This window comes from Felis catus, chromosome B2, assembly GCF_018350175.1.
Source record: "Felis catus isolate Fca126 chromosome B2, F.catus_Fca126_mat1.0, whole genome shotgun sequence".
NCBI classification, from domain to species: Eukaryota; Metazoa; Chordata; class Mammalia; order Carnivora; family Felidae; genus Felis; species Felis catus.
Genome location: NC_058372.1, coordinates 73,218,988 through 73,240,154, shown reverse-complemented (window position 1 = coordinate 73,240,154; position 21,167 = coordinate 73,218,988). Strand labels below are relative to the sequence as shown.

Genomic DNA, 21,167 nt, shown 5'->3' with positions numbered 1-21,167 from the left:
TGACCAAGTCAGAAATTTGACTGTTTCCTGTGTTCGGATAATGTAATCTAACACAATTGTTGAACCAACTTATGCTATAATGATATTATATTTGAAATGTTCTACTTAATTGTAATCAAAGTCCAATTTCCTAGTGCAATTAAATACAGTAAAATATATTGTAGGGATTTATTAGTCAAAATTGACTAAAAACAAAAACAAACAAAATGTGGCATTAGTCCCAAATGAAAGCAAGCTGGACTGAGGTCAAAGAAGAAGAAAACCATACAAATAGGTAAGAAGTCACAGTCAGAGACTTAAAACTGTTTAAAACTACAATGCTCTTTAGTGAGACATCACATTTGTCCACAGACTTTGAGAGAATAACTTACATTTCAGTTTTATAAAACTGATTATTTATATTCAGCACTTTAAAAAAATTTTTTTAATGTTTATTTATTTTTGAGAGAGAGAGAGAGCGCACGTGCACAAGTGGGGGAGGAGCAGAGAGAGAGCGAGAGGGAGACACAGAATCTAAATCAGACTCCAGGCTCTGAGCTGTCAGCACAGAGACCAACACAGAGCTCGAACTCATGAGCTGCAAGATCATGAGCTGAGCCAAAGTGGGACGCTTAACTGACTGAGCCACCCAGGCACCATTTTAGTCTGTACTTTCAACTAAATGTGCAAAAGCCTTTAATTTTAAGTGGGAGAGTATGATGATATCTCTGTGGGTTTGTGAATATTGAGCCACCCAGGCTCCCTGAGCATGTGACTCTTAATCTCAGGGTCATGAGTTCAAGCTCCACACTGGGTGTGCAGTCAAAAAATAAGAATTTGAGTAAGTAGTAACATAACATCCTCATCAAAGTAAATGGTATATTTTTAATTTTGTATTACATGTATGAAGGCATAATTTGAAATCTCAAATTGATTAGTCTTTATACCCTACTTGATATAAAACAGAAAAGTGGTGGAAGCTTCTGAAGGATTCCCAGAAGTGTTAAAAAGCAAATAAAAGGGAGAAAAGTTAAATCCCCCATAAAATCCTATCTATCATATATAACTAGGGGTTCAGAAAAATTAGTCATCAAATGATCATAAAACTGGAAACTTAGTTTCATAATAGCATTGAGGATATTTATTAAAACTTTAAAGTTGACCACATTTCAACTGAAAACATCCTCCTAAATAGAGTATTTTTTACGACAGACACACAGAATATATTTAGGCCATTTAATCTAGATTATTTGCCAGTTGAATTTCAGGTAGTCAGAGTGATCAAAACCAAGGATTCATAAAAGGTAGCTTAATAGTGGCTGATAGCACTAGACTGATTCAATAGCCATGCATCTGTATTAATGAATAGGAAATGAGAAAGGATGAGTGAAGGAATAGTCAAGGGAAAAAAACCAGGGGAGATATAAATACCTGTGTACACACACTCTCACCTCCCAGTGCAGCTGCATTGAACGTCCTTCCCTCTCACTGGAACTCAGAGATATGAGTGCACTATTAGGACCGGAGGGTTGCTGAGTTTAGGCTACCCACGTTTGAGTGCAGCATAAAGTGCAGTTTGTAGAACCTCTGGTTAATTTGATCAATACAGGCATTCAAATTGGTCTTTAATTAAATATAGAAGACAACTGAAATTTCCATTTTGCCCTATTAAAAACAAAAACTTTAGCCAGATATCTGGCTGTTTAATATCATGTAGATAAAACATCTAAATAATTAGCTTGTTTTTCAATTTTTTAGTCCAAATGTTTGCTATCTTTAGACAGAAAGTGGATTATGAGTTAGTCATGATAACTCAATTTCTTTGATTTATGAAGAAAGTGTGACTCAAAATAAGACCTATCCAATATGCAAAGGGTAATTTGGTGTCAGAAATATTTTGAAGTCATCTCTTCTTGTTGTCTAGAGTAGTAACATACAAAATAGAATACATTGCAATGTATTATATAAACATGACATATTTTAAAGTATAATAGTTATTATTTAAGAGATTTTTAAAAATGTTTTATTTATTTTTCAGACAGAGAGAGACAGAGCATGAGCGGGGGAGGGTCAGAGACAGAGGGAGACACAGAATCACAACAGGGTCTGGGCTCTGAGCTGTCAGCACAGAGCCCGACATGGGGCTCAAACCCACAAATCTTGAGATCATGACCTGAGCCGAAGTTGGACACTTAACCAACTGAGCCACCCAGGCGCCCCAAATATAATAGTTATTATTAATGTATTTTTATTACTGTTGATTTTATTTTTTTAAATAATGAATTTAAAATATGGACATACTACTCTGAGTATGAAATGGACTCACCTTGCAGGTATTTCCAGTGCTTAGCAGTGTAAAAGGCACCTGTGTCACTTCTGAGTATGCTGACCTCCTTGACAAGTCCTGTAACCCACATAAGGACACTGATGATGTTCAAAGACATGTAAGGAAAAGAGGAAGACAACCAGACAGGTCACAAGTGCTTGCATGAAGCATTTATTTTTTAACACACAGCAAAGCCATACATTCTGAACTACCCTTCATACAGAACTCATGTTAAATAGATGGGAGCAGGATGTGGCAGCCAAATTAATGCCAGTTAAGAAAAAATAAATGTTTTTAGAATTTTAACGGAAACCAGGGATGATATGGAGACAATGAATCCCAGGCACCATATATTTTTTTTCTCTTTTAATATGCTATCTTTCTGCTAAGAAAAATTAAGAATGTCACTTGCTTTATGCTAAACACTTACTTCATTGAGTAATTACAAATTTCAAAACCTGGAGGGCAGTTCTTTTATTGCCCTTCAGAGATATCTTACTTATCTAAACTGTGGCTACTTAATCATGTGTTAGTCCAAACTCCGTTTTAATCCCTAGCACCCCTGCTGGAGTTGTGGCTTATAAGAAACCAATCTTCTCCAGTCAGAAGCTTCTGTTTCAAATGTCAATAACTTTGATAGCTCTTTTTTTCTTCCCCCTACACTTTCTCAAGCAATGCCTAATTCCATCATCTTGAAGCCTTTCTTATTAGGGAATTAAACTTGAATCTATTTTATCCCACATTGCTAGAATAAGTTTAGGTGTCTTGGTGTTCCCCCACCTCCTGCAGAGACTCTGCAGCTAGTTTTCTCACTCATATTTCACCTAAGAAACCCAGGACTTTCAAGTCAGATTTCTATTCCTAGAGTCCAGTTTGCACAGTTTAAAAAAAAAAAAAAAACTGTCTCTTAAAAATGATGATTCTAGTAGCTTTAAGAAAATATTTTGTGTGTCATTTGTTGTGTTCAGTTTCTCACACTTTCGAAGACAGTGTGTTTTTTGATTAGTAATTTCTCCCAAACATCAAGATAACATTAATTATATTATTTAAATTGTAATTTCTTTCTGTGGCAGCAGAAAATTTTGAGGTAAGGGATGAAGTTAGTAGGAAAAGACTTTAGAAACATAGTGATGCCCGAAATACTTAAAAAAAAAAAATCATCTCAAACAAGGAGGTATTATTGAATTATTGTATGGTCTATGCATATGAGTAAATATACGTTCTAAAGCTGCTACAAATTCATATGGTAGTTATGCAATTTCTGATTTTGGCATATCAAAATGGTGCTAGTAAAGTAGGTATATAGTATTTTTAAATATCTCTAAAATGCTGAAAGCTCATATAAAAGAAATCAACTGTCAAACTGTTAACATAGGTCCAAGTTAAGAACTGACTGGAAAAAATATCAGAATGAACTAGCTATACCCATAGAAGACGGTCTTTTTTTTCCCTACAATGTACACAGATATTTTTGACCAGATTCCTTTTTATTTTTATTAAAAAAATTTTTTTATGTTTATTTATTTTTGAGAGAGAGACAGAGCATGAGTCGGGGAGGGAGAGAGAGAGGGAGACACAGAATCTGAAACAGGCTCCAGGCTCTAAATGGTCAGCACAGAGCCTGACGCAGGGCTCAAACCCACAAGCCATGAGATCATGACGTGAGCAGAAGTCGGACGCTTAACTGACTGAGCCAACCAGGCACCCCGACCAAATTCCTTTTTAAAAAGAAAGATAATTTATTATATTTCCCTCCTTGGACTCTTCTCAAAGCTTTACCAGCACCACAAGTAAACATTAACATTTTCTTCTGAGAAGTTAAACATTCTTCTAGTACAAACTTACAGAAGGAAAAACTCATAATACAAATATTACTTTAGACAATAAGGGTTTATTCATTGTTTGGTAGTTTTTGAAAATATATGTGTATTTCTAGTTTACAGTTTGCCAAATGAATGCAACTTTTGTATGTCTCTTATTTGGAGTAAGGAAAATGTCTGGCCCGGGACTTACAACATTGATTGAAACGGCAAGCATTTCACTGCGATGTCAAAACAGGAAGAACTTATGGCATAATTAGCACTGATAGTAGAACAAGAAAATACTGGCTAGTCTTTCTGATGAAGAACTCTATTAAAGGACAATCTATATCAATTGTGATTTTAGGAGTGATGATGTACATCTGTTCACCACATTTTGCTGCTTGCATATTGAATTTCCTAAGCTCACTAATCCATGACAGTGTATAAAATTATTTTTATGAGGTCACAGACTTCAAATAAACATCCTTAAAAATAACACCTAGGAAATTACATTTACAAGATGCTTAAGAGTACAGCAGTGATGCTTTCGTAAGACATTCACAAGTGTGAACATAGTCTACACAAATGACCCTCTGTGTAGCTACAGGATGCCTTCAAACTGAACTGATCATTTAAATCCATTCACACAGATGTAAAATTATACAGTGTGGCCAAGAGAAAGGAGTGCTGGCCTATGATTGATACTAACTAATAACTTTATAAACTTGGGGAAAATCACCTGGCCTTTCTTCTTCTCTAAAATTAGGATGGCACATTGATCAGAATAATTATGAAGATAAAATTAGATGTTATAGAATAAAAAGGGTTGAAAGGTTTAAAACTACAAAAGTTAACCTGTTGCTTGCTAACAAGTATATAAGTAATAAAAAGTTGAGCTGCTATTCCCAAACTTATCTGTAAGTTTTATGGCTTAGGATATTTCTGGGCTTAAATAGGCCCTGAATAAAAAACATTTATTATTTCCCTGAAGAAGCATGGGGAAAGCCATTCACAGCACCATTTCCCTGGGAAAACAGGTAATGTAGGTTCCCAAGTTTTAGTTTTTACATGAAGCACTCTGATTAGCTGCTGCTCTACTAACACTAACCAGACAGCAGGGAAATCTCCAGTTTACTCTGCAATGTAGACTGGTGCATATGTATGCTTGGAAGAGGATGTCTTTCTGTCCCTTAGTGGCTTCAGGAATCACTGGGATTTGACCTATGAAGGCAGTGTATCCAATGGGGTGAGAGGAGGGGTGGCTCAAATTCCTCACACTGCCACTGCTCTGCCTGGACTGCAAGATGCTTCTACAGGGTTATGTCACTTTTTGTGGAAGGGATCAAAGAGCAGAAGCAGTGGAAGGGAGAAAACCAATAGAGAGTATGGAGAGGGCTGATATGGAAAGATTAAGAATACAACAAGAATATGGGGAGAGACTGGTTATAGGGCTGAGGGACAGAGAAGTAGTAGTCTTAACAGTAGTTTTCTGGGCTCTTCTCTCTCCTTCTGGGTATGAGCTTGGGGGAATCATGTATTTGTCTTCTTCCTATCTTCTAAGAACGGTTTTAGAAGATAGGAAGCAGACAAGGCAAAATGGGAAAGGTATTATCACTGCTACATGAACCTGGGGGCAGACTCAAACCTCACACTATGTTTCAGTGTGTACAGAGTTACTTGTAAGCTCTGTAAGGCTGCCAGCTTGCTAGCTCTCCACTGCCATAGTCAGGTCACTAGTGACTGTGGAAGAAACTCTCAGCCCATTTAGGCCACTCTGCATTTCGGCAGTTGCTTCAAGACAAAATATCTTATTTCTCAATGTTGTGTCCAATCTGAATGTCCAGTACTTTGAAAGGAGCAGAGTGGAGTTCCAATCAGTTTTAAGTCTATAAGATAAATGAGAAGACAGGGACAAGGCAGACTCACAGAATGAAAGGAACTAGGAGAGGAGGCACACGTGTGGGTCTGCACCAAGGCTCTGCCACTTTTCACAGTTATTCAACCATCCTCTGCTTTATTTTCCCTACCTGAAAAATGGGTATGCAACATGTAAAGTTTTGAGATTTGCAGAAGGCTTAAAAGAAGATAATGTATATGAAATACTGAGGACACTGCCTGGCACATTGTAACAAACTCAATAATGATAACTATTATCAAGACCAAAATTGAATTTTTTCTTTTATTATTAGACTGATCGTTACTGTCACTTTAAAACCAAGATCAGCTGGGGCGCCTGGGTGGCGCAGTCGGTTAAGCGTCTGACTTCAGCCAGGTCACGATCTCGCGGTCCGCGAGTTCGAGCCCCGCGTCGGGCTCTGGGCTGATGGCTCAGAGCCTGGAGCCTGTTTCTGATTCTGTGCCTCCCTCTCTCTCTGCCCCTCCCCCATTCATGCTCTGTCTCTCTCTGTCCCAAAAATAAATAAACGTTGAAAAAAAAAAATTTAAAACCAAGATCAGCTAACTACAAGTGTTTTCAAAAGTATAGGTAAAGGTTTCTTTTAAGAATTTCAGATAGGGATTCATAGCATTTTATTGTCGTAGATTTTTTTTTTTTTTTCGTTTTAAATGGGGGACGGTAAATTATTTACCAAGTAGGTTCAGAAGCTGAAGGCTGGGGGAAAAAAAGCAACTCTGAACCTAAATTTAAACTAAGAGTGTTGAACTATGTTGAAAGACCTCTAAGTTATGAATATATTTGGAAAGTACAGATTTTCTCATGTGATAATTATTTTGGTTATCCAGAAAAAAATAAATGCTTGCAATTGCAAAATTTGCAAATTCATGGAAGGATGAACATTTTTTCCCCCAGAATGTAAATATTATCTCAGTTTGAAGACAAGGAGAAGAGAAACAGAAAACAACAGATGCTTTCATTCAACAGTACCTATAGAGTGGCCACTATGAATCAGGCACATATGAATCCAGTCAAAGCCTCACCAAGTACTTCCAAAAACAAGCTATCCAGATGTCCTAGTACAGGAGGTAGCAAGGTCTAGATTATGGAAATATGGAAGGTTGCTGTGAGAGGGGAATCCAACTGGGGAGTGGGAAATACTTTGATAAAGGCTTAAGGAAGTGTCAGCCACAAAGCCCTGGCAGCTTCGGAAAAGGGCACTTACCCAGTGCTACTAAAATTCCTCTTTTCCTCAGTGCGGGGTCTCATGCATAGCAGGCCTTCTATGTCTGGCCTCAAACTCTACTTCTGCCTCTCAGCCATGCCGTCTACTCTTTGAAAAGGCCATGGAGCAGCTGGGCAGAGATGGGCAGCCTCTGATTGGGAGAGGATCCTCATTTAAAGAACTGGGCTGCAGTGGCTGTTGGCAGGACAGTGCAAAGTGTGGCTGAGTCCTTGTGTCAGGCTTATGTGGACAACTTGGTAAAACGCACATTCCTTTAGCCCCCCGGAACAAAATTCTGGGCATGCCTGAAGTACAGGTGCTTACAGCTCTGAGACTTGTTTTTATTTTTATTTTTCCTTCACTTTTTAGAGATAGGATTAAAATAAAGCACAAAGTAACAGCAGCAGGGTTAAACCCTTGTTTTTGGTGCGCTGTACCTAATGCATGATTTTTACCCCTTTGGCCATATTTTTAGAAGGGGCAGAATTCACACTGGCCTTTGAAAGTAACGTTTTTAACAGGTCTTTTTTTTTTTTGTTTTAAGTATTTTTGCTGTTTGTACTTAAGTCTTGAGTTCCAATGAGAAGGTACAGGTAAACTACAAATAATCCTGTTCTTGAAAATGACTAAACAGCACTCACACAGTCAAATGGGTCGGGTGCAGGGTCTGGCCCAATCACATATTAGCCATGAAACTTGGGCAAGTCTCTTTATCTCTCAGTTGCTCTGTTTCTAAATCCCTCGGACATAGAATACCTTCTTTCTAAATTGAAGATTTAATGAAGTTTTTAGGTGTAAAGCCCTGAGTAGAGCCCAGAGGCGCTCAATAAATTCCTGGAACCCCACAAACCTTATCCAAAGGCACCACCAATCTCATCCCTTCCACCATGGCAGTCTATAATCCTTTCTCAAACATTCTCTAAGGCTCTCTTCCCTTTATTGATAATGCCTGTCTCCTTACTCAGCTATAGAAGTGAAGTCCACCTTTTAAGATTCAGTCCAAATGATACCTCTCTTCTGGTCTTCTATCCCAGTCCTCCTGATCCTAGTTAGCACATACTTCTCCCACGATGCAGGTAAGGCTGAACCATAATTACAGGCTTGTCTGTCATGCCGGCTAGACTGTGTGAAGTGTAGTCATTCTCACATCCTCAGCACTTAGCTTGGTGCGTGGCACGTAATAACTAGTCAAACCATAATATACACATATGTAATTTTTCTGAATGCCTGGATAGAATGGATTCACGTGTGGAAGGCTGAACAAGGGGATATACGTCCTTTAGGGAGGCAATGGGCCTGGGAGAATTGTGTGGTGGTCCTAACGTTCCTTCCCCAACCCCCTCTACAGTGCTAGGCTGGACACTGAAGGATAATGGCTTCTAAGGTGCAGTCGGTTTCTGCGCTTTGGGACACGGCTCCGCAGGGCACCGGCAGGGGGCGGCGTTGCCACGCATCTGGATGCTCCGCGGGTAACCGTCCTCTCCCCACCCCCATCCCCTCACCGAGGGCGCGCAGCTTGGGCGAGTAGGACCGAGCTCCTTCAAATCTCGCGGGGCGGACTGTTCTTCCTCCCGTGCCAGGCGCCCGAGATTGTGCAGGGTCCAGGGAGAGCCTTCATCTTCTCCAGCATGTTCCCCTTTGCCCTACCTCAGTCTCCCTCCCGCAGCCTTTGCATGAAGTAGTTAGTTTGGAAAGAGCGTGCGGCCGGAATAGATGGCCGCAAGAAAGGAAGCTTTCTAGCAAACTCGGTGGTGAGCGCGTGTGGGAGTAACCATTACACTCCTTTCGCACTGCCAAAGTGACTGAAGCAGGTTCGAAAAACTCATCTTTTAGACTCGACCTGTCACATTTTGTGGAAAACTAGACAATTTCACATTGACATCTGTATTCACTTTAGAAAAGCAAACCTTAGCTTGGGACGAACGCGCTTCGCTTCCTCTGTCCGCGGGAGAACGCGCCGCGGTGCGTCCGGGCGCGCGCAGCAGCTCTTCGCACGACACAGCGGCGGCGCGCTCTCCGCGCCGCACCCCGGGCCCGCGCCGTCCTCGGCTATTGGCCGCTCGCCCGCCCAGCCGCCCGACCCGCCGGGGCGTCCGCTCGGTGACGCGCGCTGGCCCACGCCGCGCTCCCGGCCGCCCGGAGCGGCTCGTGCGCACGAGTTGGACGCAACCTCGCGGCTCCGCCCCCGCGTCTCCTCGGGCTTGCCCGGAGCTCCCAGGCACTTCCCGAGGTTTCGAGAATCGAAACACAGTTAGTAAGCCCTTCCCCTCACTCGCGGAGACTGATTTGCATGGACGAGTGGGCTCAATAGTTCACACCGAGACAGCGTTTCTTGATTAAAAAAAACGGTCTAGCTTTATACCGATACACTTTTTAAGCGCGAGGTCGTGAGGAACCTCTGGAGCCCCATCATTAAGCTATAAGGACGCGCTGAATCAGAGAATTTTATGTTTGGCGACTTTCTGCACTTGCGTGATTTTACTCGTGATTCAGTTTTTAGGGCCACTTACAACTCTTGAGGCATTTTCAGGGTCTTCCCGTTGAGGAAACAAGAATAGAGAGGCTTAGGCGCGAAAGACCGTCTCTAAGTTAAGTATATGTACAAATACACGCACATATACATGTACATACAAATAGCTACCGGCCTCGCGCTCTACGGACCTCTTGGCTCTCCGCGCCGCTCAGCCAGTCTCGGTCCGCAGGGCGGGCGGGGGCGGCGCCCTATGCAGATGAAGAGGGTGTGGCGAGCGCGCAGCGCCTGGGCCCCGGAAGCGCAGAAAGGCCTGGTATAAAAAAAGTAGTGAAGACGTTTCCCCGCACAACTGCTAAAGCTCCAGAGACAGTAGCGTGTGCGGCGGCGACGGCGGCAGCTGGAGCCGCCACCTCCGGGACCACCGCAGCTGAGGCGACAGCGGCGCGGGCGGGGGCGAGGGGCGGGAGTGGCCAGCGCAGGCGGCGGGGTCTAGGAAGGACTAAGTGGCTCGCCGCTGCCGGGAGCGCACTCGCTGCTCCTAGAAGTGTTGCCGCCTCGCGGTTCCTCGCTCGCTGCGCTCCTCGAAGGGGCGGCCGCCTCCAGGTGACACAGACGGGACTCCCGCTTGCACTTTCCAGATGCATCAGAGATACTTTTGGTGCGGGGCTTCTCTGCGGGGCGCGGCGCGCGGCTGGGGACCGCGGGAGTCTGGGGAGGGAGAGTCTCCCAGAAGCCCTCGAGCCTGCGGAGGGACCGGGGAGGGGGCGCGCTTTTTCCTTTTTGGGCCCCTGTCCGGTGCCGCGAGTCCTCACCGCCCTCCTTCCCCCTTTTGGCTTTTAGGACTGACCAGGGCCAAGTGGCGTTCGGAGGGCACTTCATGGCGGAAGGCGAAGCGTACTTTGCCATGGCCGAGGACGAGCTGACCGGCGGCGCTTACATCCCCCTGGGCGGCGACTTCGGCGGCGGTGGCGGCGGCGACTTCGGCGGGCACTGCTTGGACTATTGCGAAAGCCCCACGGCGCACTGCAACGTGCTAAACTGGGAGCAAGTGCAGCGGCTGGACGGCATCCTGAGCGAGACCATCCCGATCCACGGGCGCGGCAACTTCCCGACGCTCGAGCTGCAGCCGAGCCTGATCGTGAAGGTGGTGCGGCGGCGCCTGGCCGAGAAGCGCATCGGCGTCCGCGACGTGCGCCTCAACGGCTCGGCCGCCAGCCACGTTCTGCACCAGGACAGCGGCCTGGGCTACAAGGACCTGGACCTCATCTTCTGCGCCGACCTGCGCGGGGAAGAGGAGTTTCAGACTGTGAAGGACGTCGTGCTGGACTGCCTGTTGGACTTCTTACCCGAAGGGGTGAACAAAGAGAAGATCACACCACTCACCCTCAAGGTAAAGCCACCCGAACTGGGTTTGGGTCCTCGCCCGGACCGGGCTGGGGTGCGGCGGGCAGAGGGGCGTCCGTTTGATGCCACAGACCCGCGGGCCGTGACGGGTTTGGGCATGCTTCTATATTTTGTTTTGTTTTGTTTTGTTTTGTTTTTAATGAGTAAACTAAGGTGCATGGACGATATTGAATGTTTTAGTTCACTTGGTTCTTCAGCGCCACTACTCTTCTGCTTCTTCCTCTGTTCTCCCTTCTCTTCCTTATTTTTTTTTAACTCTTGGCTTTCCTTGCTTCAGTCTTGTCCAGAGTAGATTGATTAAGTGAAAGAATGAAATGATATAAGTCACTTTTTTGAGTCATTTTACGATCTAGTCTTTGGGGAGAGAGCAGTCTGAAGCAGAATGGAGTCAGTGGGCTTATTGGTGTATTGGAAAATGTGATGAGATTTCCCAGCTGCGTGAGGCTGACTCGGTGTGTGAAGGATATGTGTGGTGCTTCTCCTGGTCGGTTCACGTGTGAGGGATATTGTGGGAACCCCCCCACCCCCACACTTTGGTTCAAAGCGTGTTTTATACAATTAAAATTGCATGAGGAATTAGCCTCCCAGAATGTCCTAATTTAGTTCATATTGGGTTTCAGAGTACCCCTGGAGGGACAAGATTCTGGTCGCATCAGTTTCCTTAGGGGGAGTACAACTGGGTTGACTAGGGACAAGGGTGAGGGGCAGACCAACCTTCTATTGTATGCCCTTCTGTCTTTCGAGTATTGTGTGGATGTTGTGTGAATATTGTATCTATAAGACCATTTTCAAAAAATAACATTTCAGAAGTCAGACATGACAACAGAACCTCTTAGTACTGTGCTACGTCTGCCAAAAGCCTCAAACTATTACTTCTAGTTTCTTTCCCAGACGGTAAAACCACTCGTTAAATGCGTTTTTTTCTGCTTTCAGAGGACTGTTTAAGCCTGTAGGTAGTGTTTTGCTGAAACTTGACAAAACAAAAGGGAAGGAGCAAAATAATTTTCAACTGTGAAGAAGATGTATTTATCTACTTAATTATTTTTTCTAGGTCTTCTCATCTTGTTTTATCTTTTAAATTGTAGGAAGCTTATGTGCAGAAAATGGTTAAAGTGTGCAATGACTCTGACCGATGGAGTCTTATATCCTTGTCAAACAACAGTGGCAAAAATGTGGAACTGAAATTTGTGGATTCCCTCCGGAGGCAGTTTGAATTTAGTGTAGATTCTTTTCAAATCAAATTAGACTCTCTTCTCCTCTTTTATGAATGTTCAGAGAACCCAATGACTGAAACATTTCACCCCACAATAATTGGTGAGAGCGTCTATGGTGATTTCCATGAAGCCTTTGATCATCTTTGTAACAAGATCATTGCCACCCGGAACCCAGAGGAAATCAGAGGGGGCGGCCTGCTTAAGTACTGCAATCTATTGGTGAGGGGCTTTAGGCCTGCCTCTGATGAAATCAAGACCCTTCAGAGGTATATGTGTTCCAGGTTTTTCATCGACTTCTCAGACATTGGAGAGCAGCAAAGAAAACTGGAGTCCTATCTGCAGAACCACTTCGTGGGATTGGAAGACCGCAAGTATGACTATCTCATGACCCTTCATGGAGTGGTGAATGAGAGTACGGTGTGCCTGATGGGACATGAAAGAAGACAGACTTTAAACCTTATCACTATGCTGGCTATCCGGGTGCTAGCTGACCAAAATGTCATCCCTAATGTGGCTAATGTCACTTGCTATTACCAGCCAGCCCCCTATGTAGCAGATGCCAACTTTAGCAATTACTACATCGCCCAGGTCCAGCCAGTATTCACGTGCCAGCAACAGACATACTCCACTTGGCTACCCTGCAATTAAGAATCATTTAAAAGTGTCCTGTGGGGAAGCTGTTTCAGACAAGATAGGGAAAATAAATTCACAAATAAAAAGGCTGAGTGACGCAGCCCTGATTAAAGATGTGTTTTGTGCAATGATGATCTGCTCCTGGTTTTAAGCTTGGCAAAGCTTGTGGATCTCTTCATAAATATGGGAGCTTGATCTCAAAACCACCCTCCTCACCCACCAACCCTCTCACCTGTTCCTCCTACCCAATTGGATTCTGTCTTGAAACAAAAAGACCTGTCATTAAAAGCAACCAGGTTCTCTTAAAATGACAAGGGAAAAAAAATGCTTGATGACAATATGGGTTTGCAGTACCTGCTCCCATAGCTTTGCCATAGGGGGAAAAAATGGAGAGTTTCTTATAACATGGAATTCACAAAAGGGAAAATGCAGAGGAAAAAAAGGTCTTACCCCAACCTAGTTTTCAATTCAGAAGTTCAGATAGTAACAATAATGGAAGAAGAAAGGGTACTCCAACGTTGGGATTACTATCTGAGACTTTTAGCAAGTGCTTTCTGTGGAACCATTCTATTACGCTAACAGAAACAGCTTGCTCCTAATGAACAGTAGTAGGTTGGTGCAGCTCTCATAACAAACAGCAGAACTTACGAGGACACAATCCATTATTTCCAGCTGCATGCATAGCTTGCATTTTTAAAATGTGAAAATGCAAGCAAAAACAGCTGTAACAAAGAAAGTATGCTCAAGGACCAAAGATTTAACAGATAAAAATACCCAAGTAGAAGAGATATAGTAGAATATATAAAGAGTTACTATATTTGTTACACACCAATAAACATCAAAGTGCCTGTTGCCTTCTGAAAATTTGAAGTGGAAAAATTTTATGGTTTAATGATTATTTTATTTTATCAGGGACTCAAGAAGAAAATAAAACAACATATAAGCTTGTGAATGGTGGAGGAAATGCCCTATTTTTTCTTGGCAAATACTTGTATAAAGTTAACGTTGGTGTGATATTATCATAGGTACATGTGTATGTATGTGTATATTATGTGTATATATATATATACATACTTCATATATGTATATATATACACACAGTACATTGACTATGGTCTAGAATAATGTAGCAAATAGAAAATGTTTAAATACTGTGTGCTTTTGTGTTTTCAACAGGATGACATGAGACGTGGGCATATTGCAGTGATGAATTAAAACCCACATCTAGAAAATTAAAGCAAATGAAGGAGGAAAACAAGTAATATATTTGATAGGAAGAGCAGAGAGTATACATTTTTAGTGAGTGTGTTTTTTTTTTTTTTTTTCCTTTTATTGTGAGCCATAGAATTCTACAAATGGGAGAATATTTGTTTGGCAGAGCACTCTTTTTGTACTGAACTGCCATTTTGACAGTAGGAACCCTTTTATTTTGTGTAATACTTGCATGCCTCCATGGTGTATAATCCAGTGGATCATGGATCATTGATAGTCCATTTAAATCCCTGACTGCTAATAAAATTTCTGGTGATCTGAACACTACTTTATTAATATTTAAATGAATTTTTTAATGAATGCATTCTGCATTCCAGGACCACTAGAATTTAGTAAATGTGAAATTATCCTTTTTAAAGAGTATTTGCACAATTGCTTAAAATTTATATATGAGATATATATTATATATGAAATTTTATAAATTCATGCCAATATGAAACATCTTTGATCTGGTTATCACACTGCATTTAAATATTTAGTACTGTACTTAAAATTCAGTCACTTTGCATTGAATCAGATCCAACTTTATTATCTCTTTCCCAAGAGACCAGTTAAACCTTTGTGAAATGAACTGGCATCCCTATTTCAGTTCAGTGACAGCTAATCCTAAAACCATTCTTTCCCCCACCTCTTAATTCCTCTGGATACTGGTCTCTGAAAATGCGTTTGTTAAAAACAAAGCTAACACATGCAAACCTTTCCTTTGTGTTGTGAAACAACCGCACAATTCCTCTCAACTCTAGTGGATGACTGCTTACTATGACAATTCCTCTGAAGAACCTACCATATTTTTGTTATCAAGTTCAAGAGGGATTGGGGAAGAAAATAGCATCATCCTATTGGCAGTGTCATTTGTTTGCTACCTAGGCATCACTCATGTTCAATTCTAGGTTAATCCATCTGAAACTACCTTTTGCACATCTTTCTTTGAAGCCTTAAGAGGAACTTGATGGGTCTGCTGTAGCAGCTTCCCTGTGAATTCTGTCTGAGCTGTAACAGCTACTGCACTGCCACTCACTGTTTCCTAGGGAACTCTTTCTTCTCCCATGTTGGCTCAGTCTCCCTCACTCCAGCCCTGGGTTTGAGAATTAATTTTGAATTTCCAGGCAATATTATTCCATTTGCAGATCAAGCCTGATACTTAACGGTCAGAAACCAGAGCTCCGCCTGCTTACCTGTTTTGGATTTTCTAAAAGAAAACGAGGGGAATATTCGGGAACATAGGAGCAGATGGTTATCTGTCTACTTCCTTCTTATCCTAACTATTGAGAAGTGAATCGTCCACTATATGAAAAAGAATCTGGAGATCTCTGGCTCTGCCATAGGAACAGTCTGCTGTTAATTTATGACACAGATTTCTTATTTGGAGGGGCCTTATTTGAAAATACTTTCCATTTATTTTCTGAAATATTTATGTCCTTCTCTTGCTTTACTCCAGGGTTGGTAGCATAGTTGGAAGTGCCAACACCTGCCATTCAGATAGAACAGGCTGTGCTCAAGACCACCTTCAGCAGTTACTTTAAAACTTAGATAATTTATTTCTCTTTTGTATGTACTATAGTCTTGTGCATATGTAGTTGAACAAAACAGTGGAATAGATGTCTCTCTTTGTGGATGTGTAACCTAAGAGTTTGAATGTCTGGTGAGAGAGAGCCGTGTGTATAGGTCAGAGAAAAGAACAGCTCTCAACTCCTGATTAGTGCCTGTGATTTGCTTGCTTTTGTGTTTATCTGGCCTAGTGTGCTGTTAACTTTAAAACAGGAAGAAGTCTTATCTTCTGGAGGCTCTTCTCACCTGTCCAGTTTGGCATGTCAGAGAAAATTTAACCTGTGACAGTGCCCTTTTAAAAAGTTGACTGGATTTGCAGTAAATCTGGTTGCCTCAAGAAGTCCTACATCAAGATGGACTTTTCCCTTCCTGACGTGGGGTCAGGTATCTGCTCACTTTGGTAGTGGGTGGACTATTTTAATGTGGCTCCAAATGATGCAAGGATGGAAGAATATCTGACCCAAGCCACGGAGGAAATGCAAAGAAAAGCAAACATACTGTTTTTGTCATCCCTTTCTGTTAGTGTATCGTTGATTGCCTCACTGTGCATAAAGTTGTTTTCAAAACAGTGCTTGTCAAATAAATATTGTGAACTATTTTGTAAATGAAATGTATTATGTTGAAAGCTGTCAGCAGTTCAAAAATAAGCTTTTTTTGTTGTTTGAAGACAACGTGTGTTAGATGAAACCAAAAAGTAAAAAAAAAATTACATATAGCACCTATTTGAATATATTCTTTCTTTAAGATTTCTTATAGCATAGCCTTTTCAGTGCCAAGAAAGAATCTCTGTGTAATATTTTGTTGTAATAATGGCTTGCTAACAAAATATATGGTTAAAAGTACAAAGGTGGAAGATGTCAAGGTAATTTGGCAAAATTTGCTGCAAATCCTTTTGCAGAATGGAGGAGGCTCTGCCCGCTGGCTGTCTCTCTCTCCGACCTCTACAACCATTGCCTGCTCTGAGATGTCCTATTGCAGCAAACTGCACCTTGGGTCACCCTTTGGAATATTTTGACTTTAGACTGTGTCACAGGCAGAAAAGGAGTTGATGGAGAATGGACTCTTAAAAACTGACATGTTTGAATCAGTGCTAGAGGGAACAGATTGTGAATTTTGTTTACAGCATCCAATATTTGGATTTTTTTTTCTTGTAAATAAAAAGAAGTTATTTTTTTCTATTGGTTTGTGTCTTTTGTCTTCAATGTCTGTGCTGGCTAAAGACCATGTCCTCTGAATACCAACTCGATTCCATGAGAAAAGACAAGGCAATATCGGGAGAAGACTAGCCCTCAGCAAATTTTTGGTTAGAGCACACATTAAAATGTTCAGCTTTCAGCCAACCTATCTCTGACTGGCTCAGTTAGCTCCAAAAGAGTCTAGCTAATATGTGCCATTCTTTTTTTTTTTTTTCCCCTGGGTATGAACTTAGCAATGTTAAGCAGCCGCAGAAGTCAGACCTATTTGCCGCCAACAGTAGAGATTCATGGATCTGGACTACAGGGCTCTAATAGGCTTTAGTGGGCCTTGGTTTTCATGAGTAGCCCAAGTGGTACAATTCAGTCATCAGTCGTTGTATATAATTTGAGCCTCTATAGTATTATTCAGACTTCACATTGGGAGAAGAGGAATAAGTATTGGAAGCTGGTAATTGGAATGAGAAGTGGAAGAAAAGCATTCTAATAGGTTACACTTTGCGTGTGTGCGAGTGTTGGGTGCAAATAAACTGCCCTTTTGACTAGCATTTAACATAATCTCACCTATTCAGATGACCAGGGGCATACATTAATTTATTAATTTTTTTTCTTTGTGTAATTTTGGAGACTTTCTCAATACTAGTAGCAATGATAATTTGGTAAGCTTAGGCTATTACAGGACATATTGTGGTTTTAAAACCGCTTAAAGTCCCGATGTTGGATAGAATGCATACTTGACACTGCATCTATGAAAGAGACCCTCCATATTAAAAGCCAGCTTCCCTCACATATACATCATAAAAAATACAAGGTGGTTATTTGGTTTGATAATGGAATTTGTGTGTTACTCGCTTCTTCCTTTGTTGCAACCTCTTCATCCTTCTATAACGAGTCCCTCACATGTCTGTGGCCATCATATAATTCTTTCTAAGCAAAGGTTGAATAAAGACAGTATATGTTAACCTTCTCCTAGATTTAGATACACCCTGCTATTTCTAGTTGAATTATCAGGCTGCACTTAGCTAAGCCTGGAGAGAAGTAACCCACACTTTCTTTCCTTAGGAAGCTCATTACTTAACCATTCTACTCATTTAAGGAAAAAAAAATACCCAAAAAAAGCAAAAACAAGGAAATTAAAATCAGCCCTTAAATATAAAGTAAAATAAGTGCTAAAATCATCAAATACTTCAGAAATTTAGCTAATTGCCTTTTTAGAACCAAATTTGAAAGAAATGATATGAATGTCCTTCAGTCTAATGGCAAATACATTCAGGTAGGAGAGGAAGAAGAGAAATGATTTCAAAATGACAGTAGCCTTCACCTATCAAGGCCCAGTTCTTGGCTTCTAATGCCATGCTCCAAAAAAAAAAAAAAAAAAAAAAGTAACCAGATCTCCTTGGATGAATGGCTGAATCTAGAGATAGAGCAAAGAAGATAGAAGATATCAGAAGAAGCTGGAGAATCCATCTTGTAGTTCCAAAAAGCAATGATCTGCTAAAATAAAATAAAAAAGTTAAAAACCACAACGATGCGGAGCATGTCAAAACAGCACAAGAGCCAACTGAAAAAGTTTCAGTGGCCCAAGCTGGAACAATTACAGCAACAAAATAAGTAGTATTGGATTATAACCCAAAGTATAAAATATCCATGTGTTCACACAGAAATAGAATTGAATGGATAAATGGGGCAAAGAGACAAATTTCCAGTGCAGAATTCCAAATAATCTATGTAAATACTGCCCCCTCAAGGAGATGGAGCTTAAATCCCTACCTCTTAAGTGGGGGCTGTGCATAGTGACTTCCTTCCAAAGTGTACAGTATGGAAAAGGATGAAAAAAGTAACTGTGCTTTGATGTGATGAAAATGGCACTTCATCTCTGTGGTCTTCTCAAAACCCATAATCTCTGTCTTATCATGAGAAAAGCATCAGACAAATATAAATTGAGGGGTATCCTATAAAATATCAGACTAGTACTCCTTAAATCATCAAAACAAGGAAAAATCTGAAAACTGCCACAGTCAAGAGGAGACTAAGGAGGCATGGCCAATAAATGTAACGTGGTATCCTGCAGAGGATCCTGGAACAAAAAAGGACATTAGGTAAAACCTGAAGAAATTTTAATATAGCATTATTGAAATAATATTTCAATATCAGTTTATTATGACAGATGTATCCTAGCACATTAACAATGGGGAAAGTGGTTGTTGGAAATGGGGGACTGTCTGTACTGTCTTCACAAATTGTATATCTAAAACTGTTTTCAAAAGTTTATTAAAAAATGAAGACTGAGTGACCCTTCCTTGCTATTTCTCGGGAAGTGAGTCTATTTGTAAAAATAATGGTGAATAGTGAATTTTATTTTTTTTTTTTTTTGAATGTCTTCTGCACTTGCAGTATTAGGAGAGCATGTGAAGGAGTGAAAATAAAATGATGTGTTTTACTTCAAAGTTTTAGAGAAACTTTACCTACTAGTTTTACAGAAAATAAAGAAGGTTTAAGACAGCTGAGTTATAGGCTGTGTTTTCCTGAAGAATAATAGGAGGAATTCATATTACCTTAGAGTTTTAAGGAAGGGCAATACTAAATATAACAACAAACCATTGTGCAGATGTGTATAAACACGGAGTTCTAAAATGAGCAAGGACTCAACTTTCACAGCCTAAATATATAGAAGACCCTGAAAAGTTGTTTAGCAACTCTTGGCAAAGGAGTAAATGATATATATTTTTTAATGCTAGGCTCCAGAGACTAATGTTTAGTGGAGTGTGGAAATGAATTATTATTTAATGTAAATAACTACTTCCAAAATTTATCTGCTTACCTAAGCTTCTCTTCCAGCCTATCAGGTTTTCTTAAAGTACAGGGACACCTGTTCTTTTATTTGCTTTCTCAACTCAATCACTGGCATTAGAAATAGTTTAAAAAGTCTTAAAAAGTAGACCTTTAGTAATTAAAAAATTACTAATTCCAGCTTAGCAGTTTATGAAGTTAGGACAAAGCCTGTGCTTTCTTGACTAGGGATGTGGAGCACCCTGAGTAGGAATTTATGAGTATGGGGCTAAGTTATTTCTAACCTCCATAATGGAAAGTTCCCTTCAGGATCCCCTTCTGAAACTATTGATTTTCCAGCACAGTGTGTACTTATCAGTAATGCCAAGATTTTGTGGCATCATCTGGCCATGTCATTAGAAAACAGCTGAAACCCTATTCTTTTATTTATTTTTTTCTTTTTCTTTTAGCAAAATTCAACATAACAAACTACACTAGGCACCACGGATAATGCCATTCTATGCATTAATATCATATTGCATATGCTCTGGAGTTTCTTCCTCTATATCTTTTTAAATAAGATCAAGAAGAACATAGTTCATATGTTTTTAATTTTAAAGGGGAATGATTAAAAATGATTAAAATATCTTTTTTTTAGACTTCAATTATCAGAGAAAAGAAGAGAAACAAATTCAATCAGATTCAAGACCTAACAGCTGAAAATAGAGTTGCCAGATTTTGTAAATAAAAAATACAGGATGTGTAGTTAAATTTGAAAATCAGGTAAGCAATGAAGAAAAAAAAAATTCAGTATAAGTTAGTGTTCCTTGCAGTATTTTACCTGTGTTTATCTGAAATTCAAATTTAACTGGGAGTCCTGTATTTTGTCAGGCAACCCTATAACCTATATAGAATTACAAAATAAGTCTGAAAAAGATTTTTACTACAATTTGAGTCAAGGACAATTTATAACTTAATATCTAACTTTAGGTACCTGTAAACACTGCATTCCCATAGACTACCCATAGCAGCAAACCCTTTGAGACATGGTTCATTCATTAAATATTTGCTGAATGCCTTTTATGTATTTAGCCTTGTGCTGGATTCTGAGACCCAAAAAGAAGTGAAAGACCTGGTCCATTGCCCTTTAGAAGGCTAGATTCCACTTGTAAGTAGAACTTACTTGCTGAAAATTAATTTTTCAGCCACCCTGGGGTTAATTACTCACAAGGCTTAGCTCTGCATGGAGCACCATAAAGAGCCCTGTGGACTAATGGGGAGTCTAGATAAAGGTAATAGTCCTTGAAATGTGCCTTCTTGGGAGCTCTCCGAAGCAGAACTCCCTACAGGTAGCCCCTGTATAGACAGGCACTGGCTATTTGCTTGTTTTGCAGCAAAGAGCAAGTGTAGATGTTTTGCAGTTTCTGCTGAGTGA

General features: G+C 40.7%; 2 protein-coding genes across 3 annotated transcripts in view; one reads left to right on the top strand and one right to left on the bottom strand.

Moving 5' to 3' along the window:
• LOC123385745 overlaps positions 1-9,636 on the bottom strand; it is a 131,931-nt gene extending 122,295 nt beyond the window's left edge. The window contains exons 1-3 of the mRNA XM_045058656.1: positions 9,589-9,636; positions 9,134-9,529; positions 2,306-2,383 (exon numbers count right to left, since the gene is read on the bottom strand). Of these exons, the coding sequence (XP_044914591.1) occupies positions 2,306-2,383; positions 9,134-9,529; positions 9,589-9,636 (522 nt within the window). The remainder of the gene's footprint in view (positions 1-2,305; positions 2,384-9,133; positions 9,530-9,588) is intronic.
• A 350-nt stretch (positions 9,637-9,986) lies between these two features.
• On the top strand, positions 9,987-16,948 carry TENT5A (terminal nucleotidyltransferase 5A). 2 transcript variants are annotated; one of them, XM_006931865.4, is made up of 3 exons: positions 9,987-10,357; positions 10,540-11,089; positions 12,189-16,948. In XM_006931865.4, exons 1-3 carry the CDS (start codon positions 10,338-10,340, stop codon positions 12,963-12,965), a joined length of 1,347 nt encoding a protein of 448 aa, XP_006931927.1. In that variant the 5' UTR covers positions 9,987-10,337; the 3' UTR covers positions 12,966-16,948. The 2 variants fall into 2 exon arrangements, with proteins under 2 accessions (XP_006931927.1, XP_003986386.1); XM_003986337.5 differs by having other exon boundaries at positions 9,989-10,302.
• Positions 16,949-21,167: the final 4,219 nt, after the last annotated feature.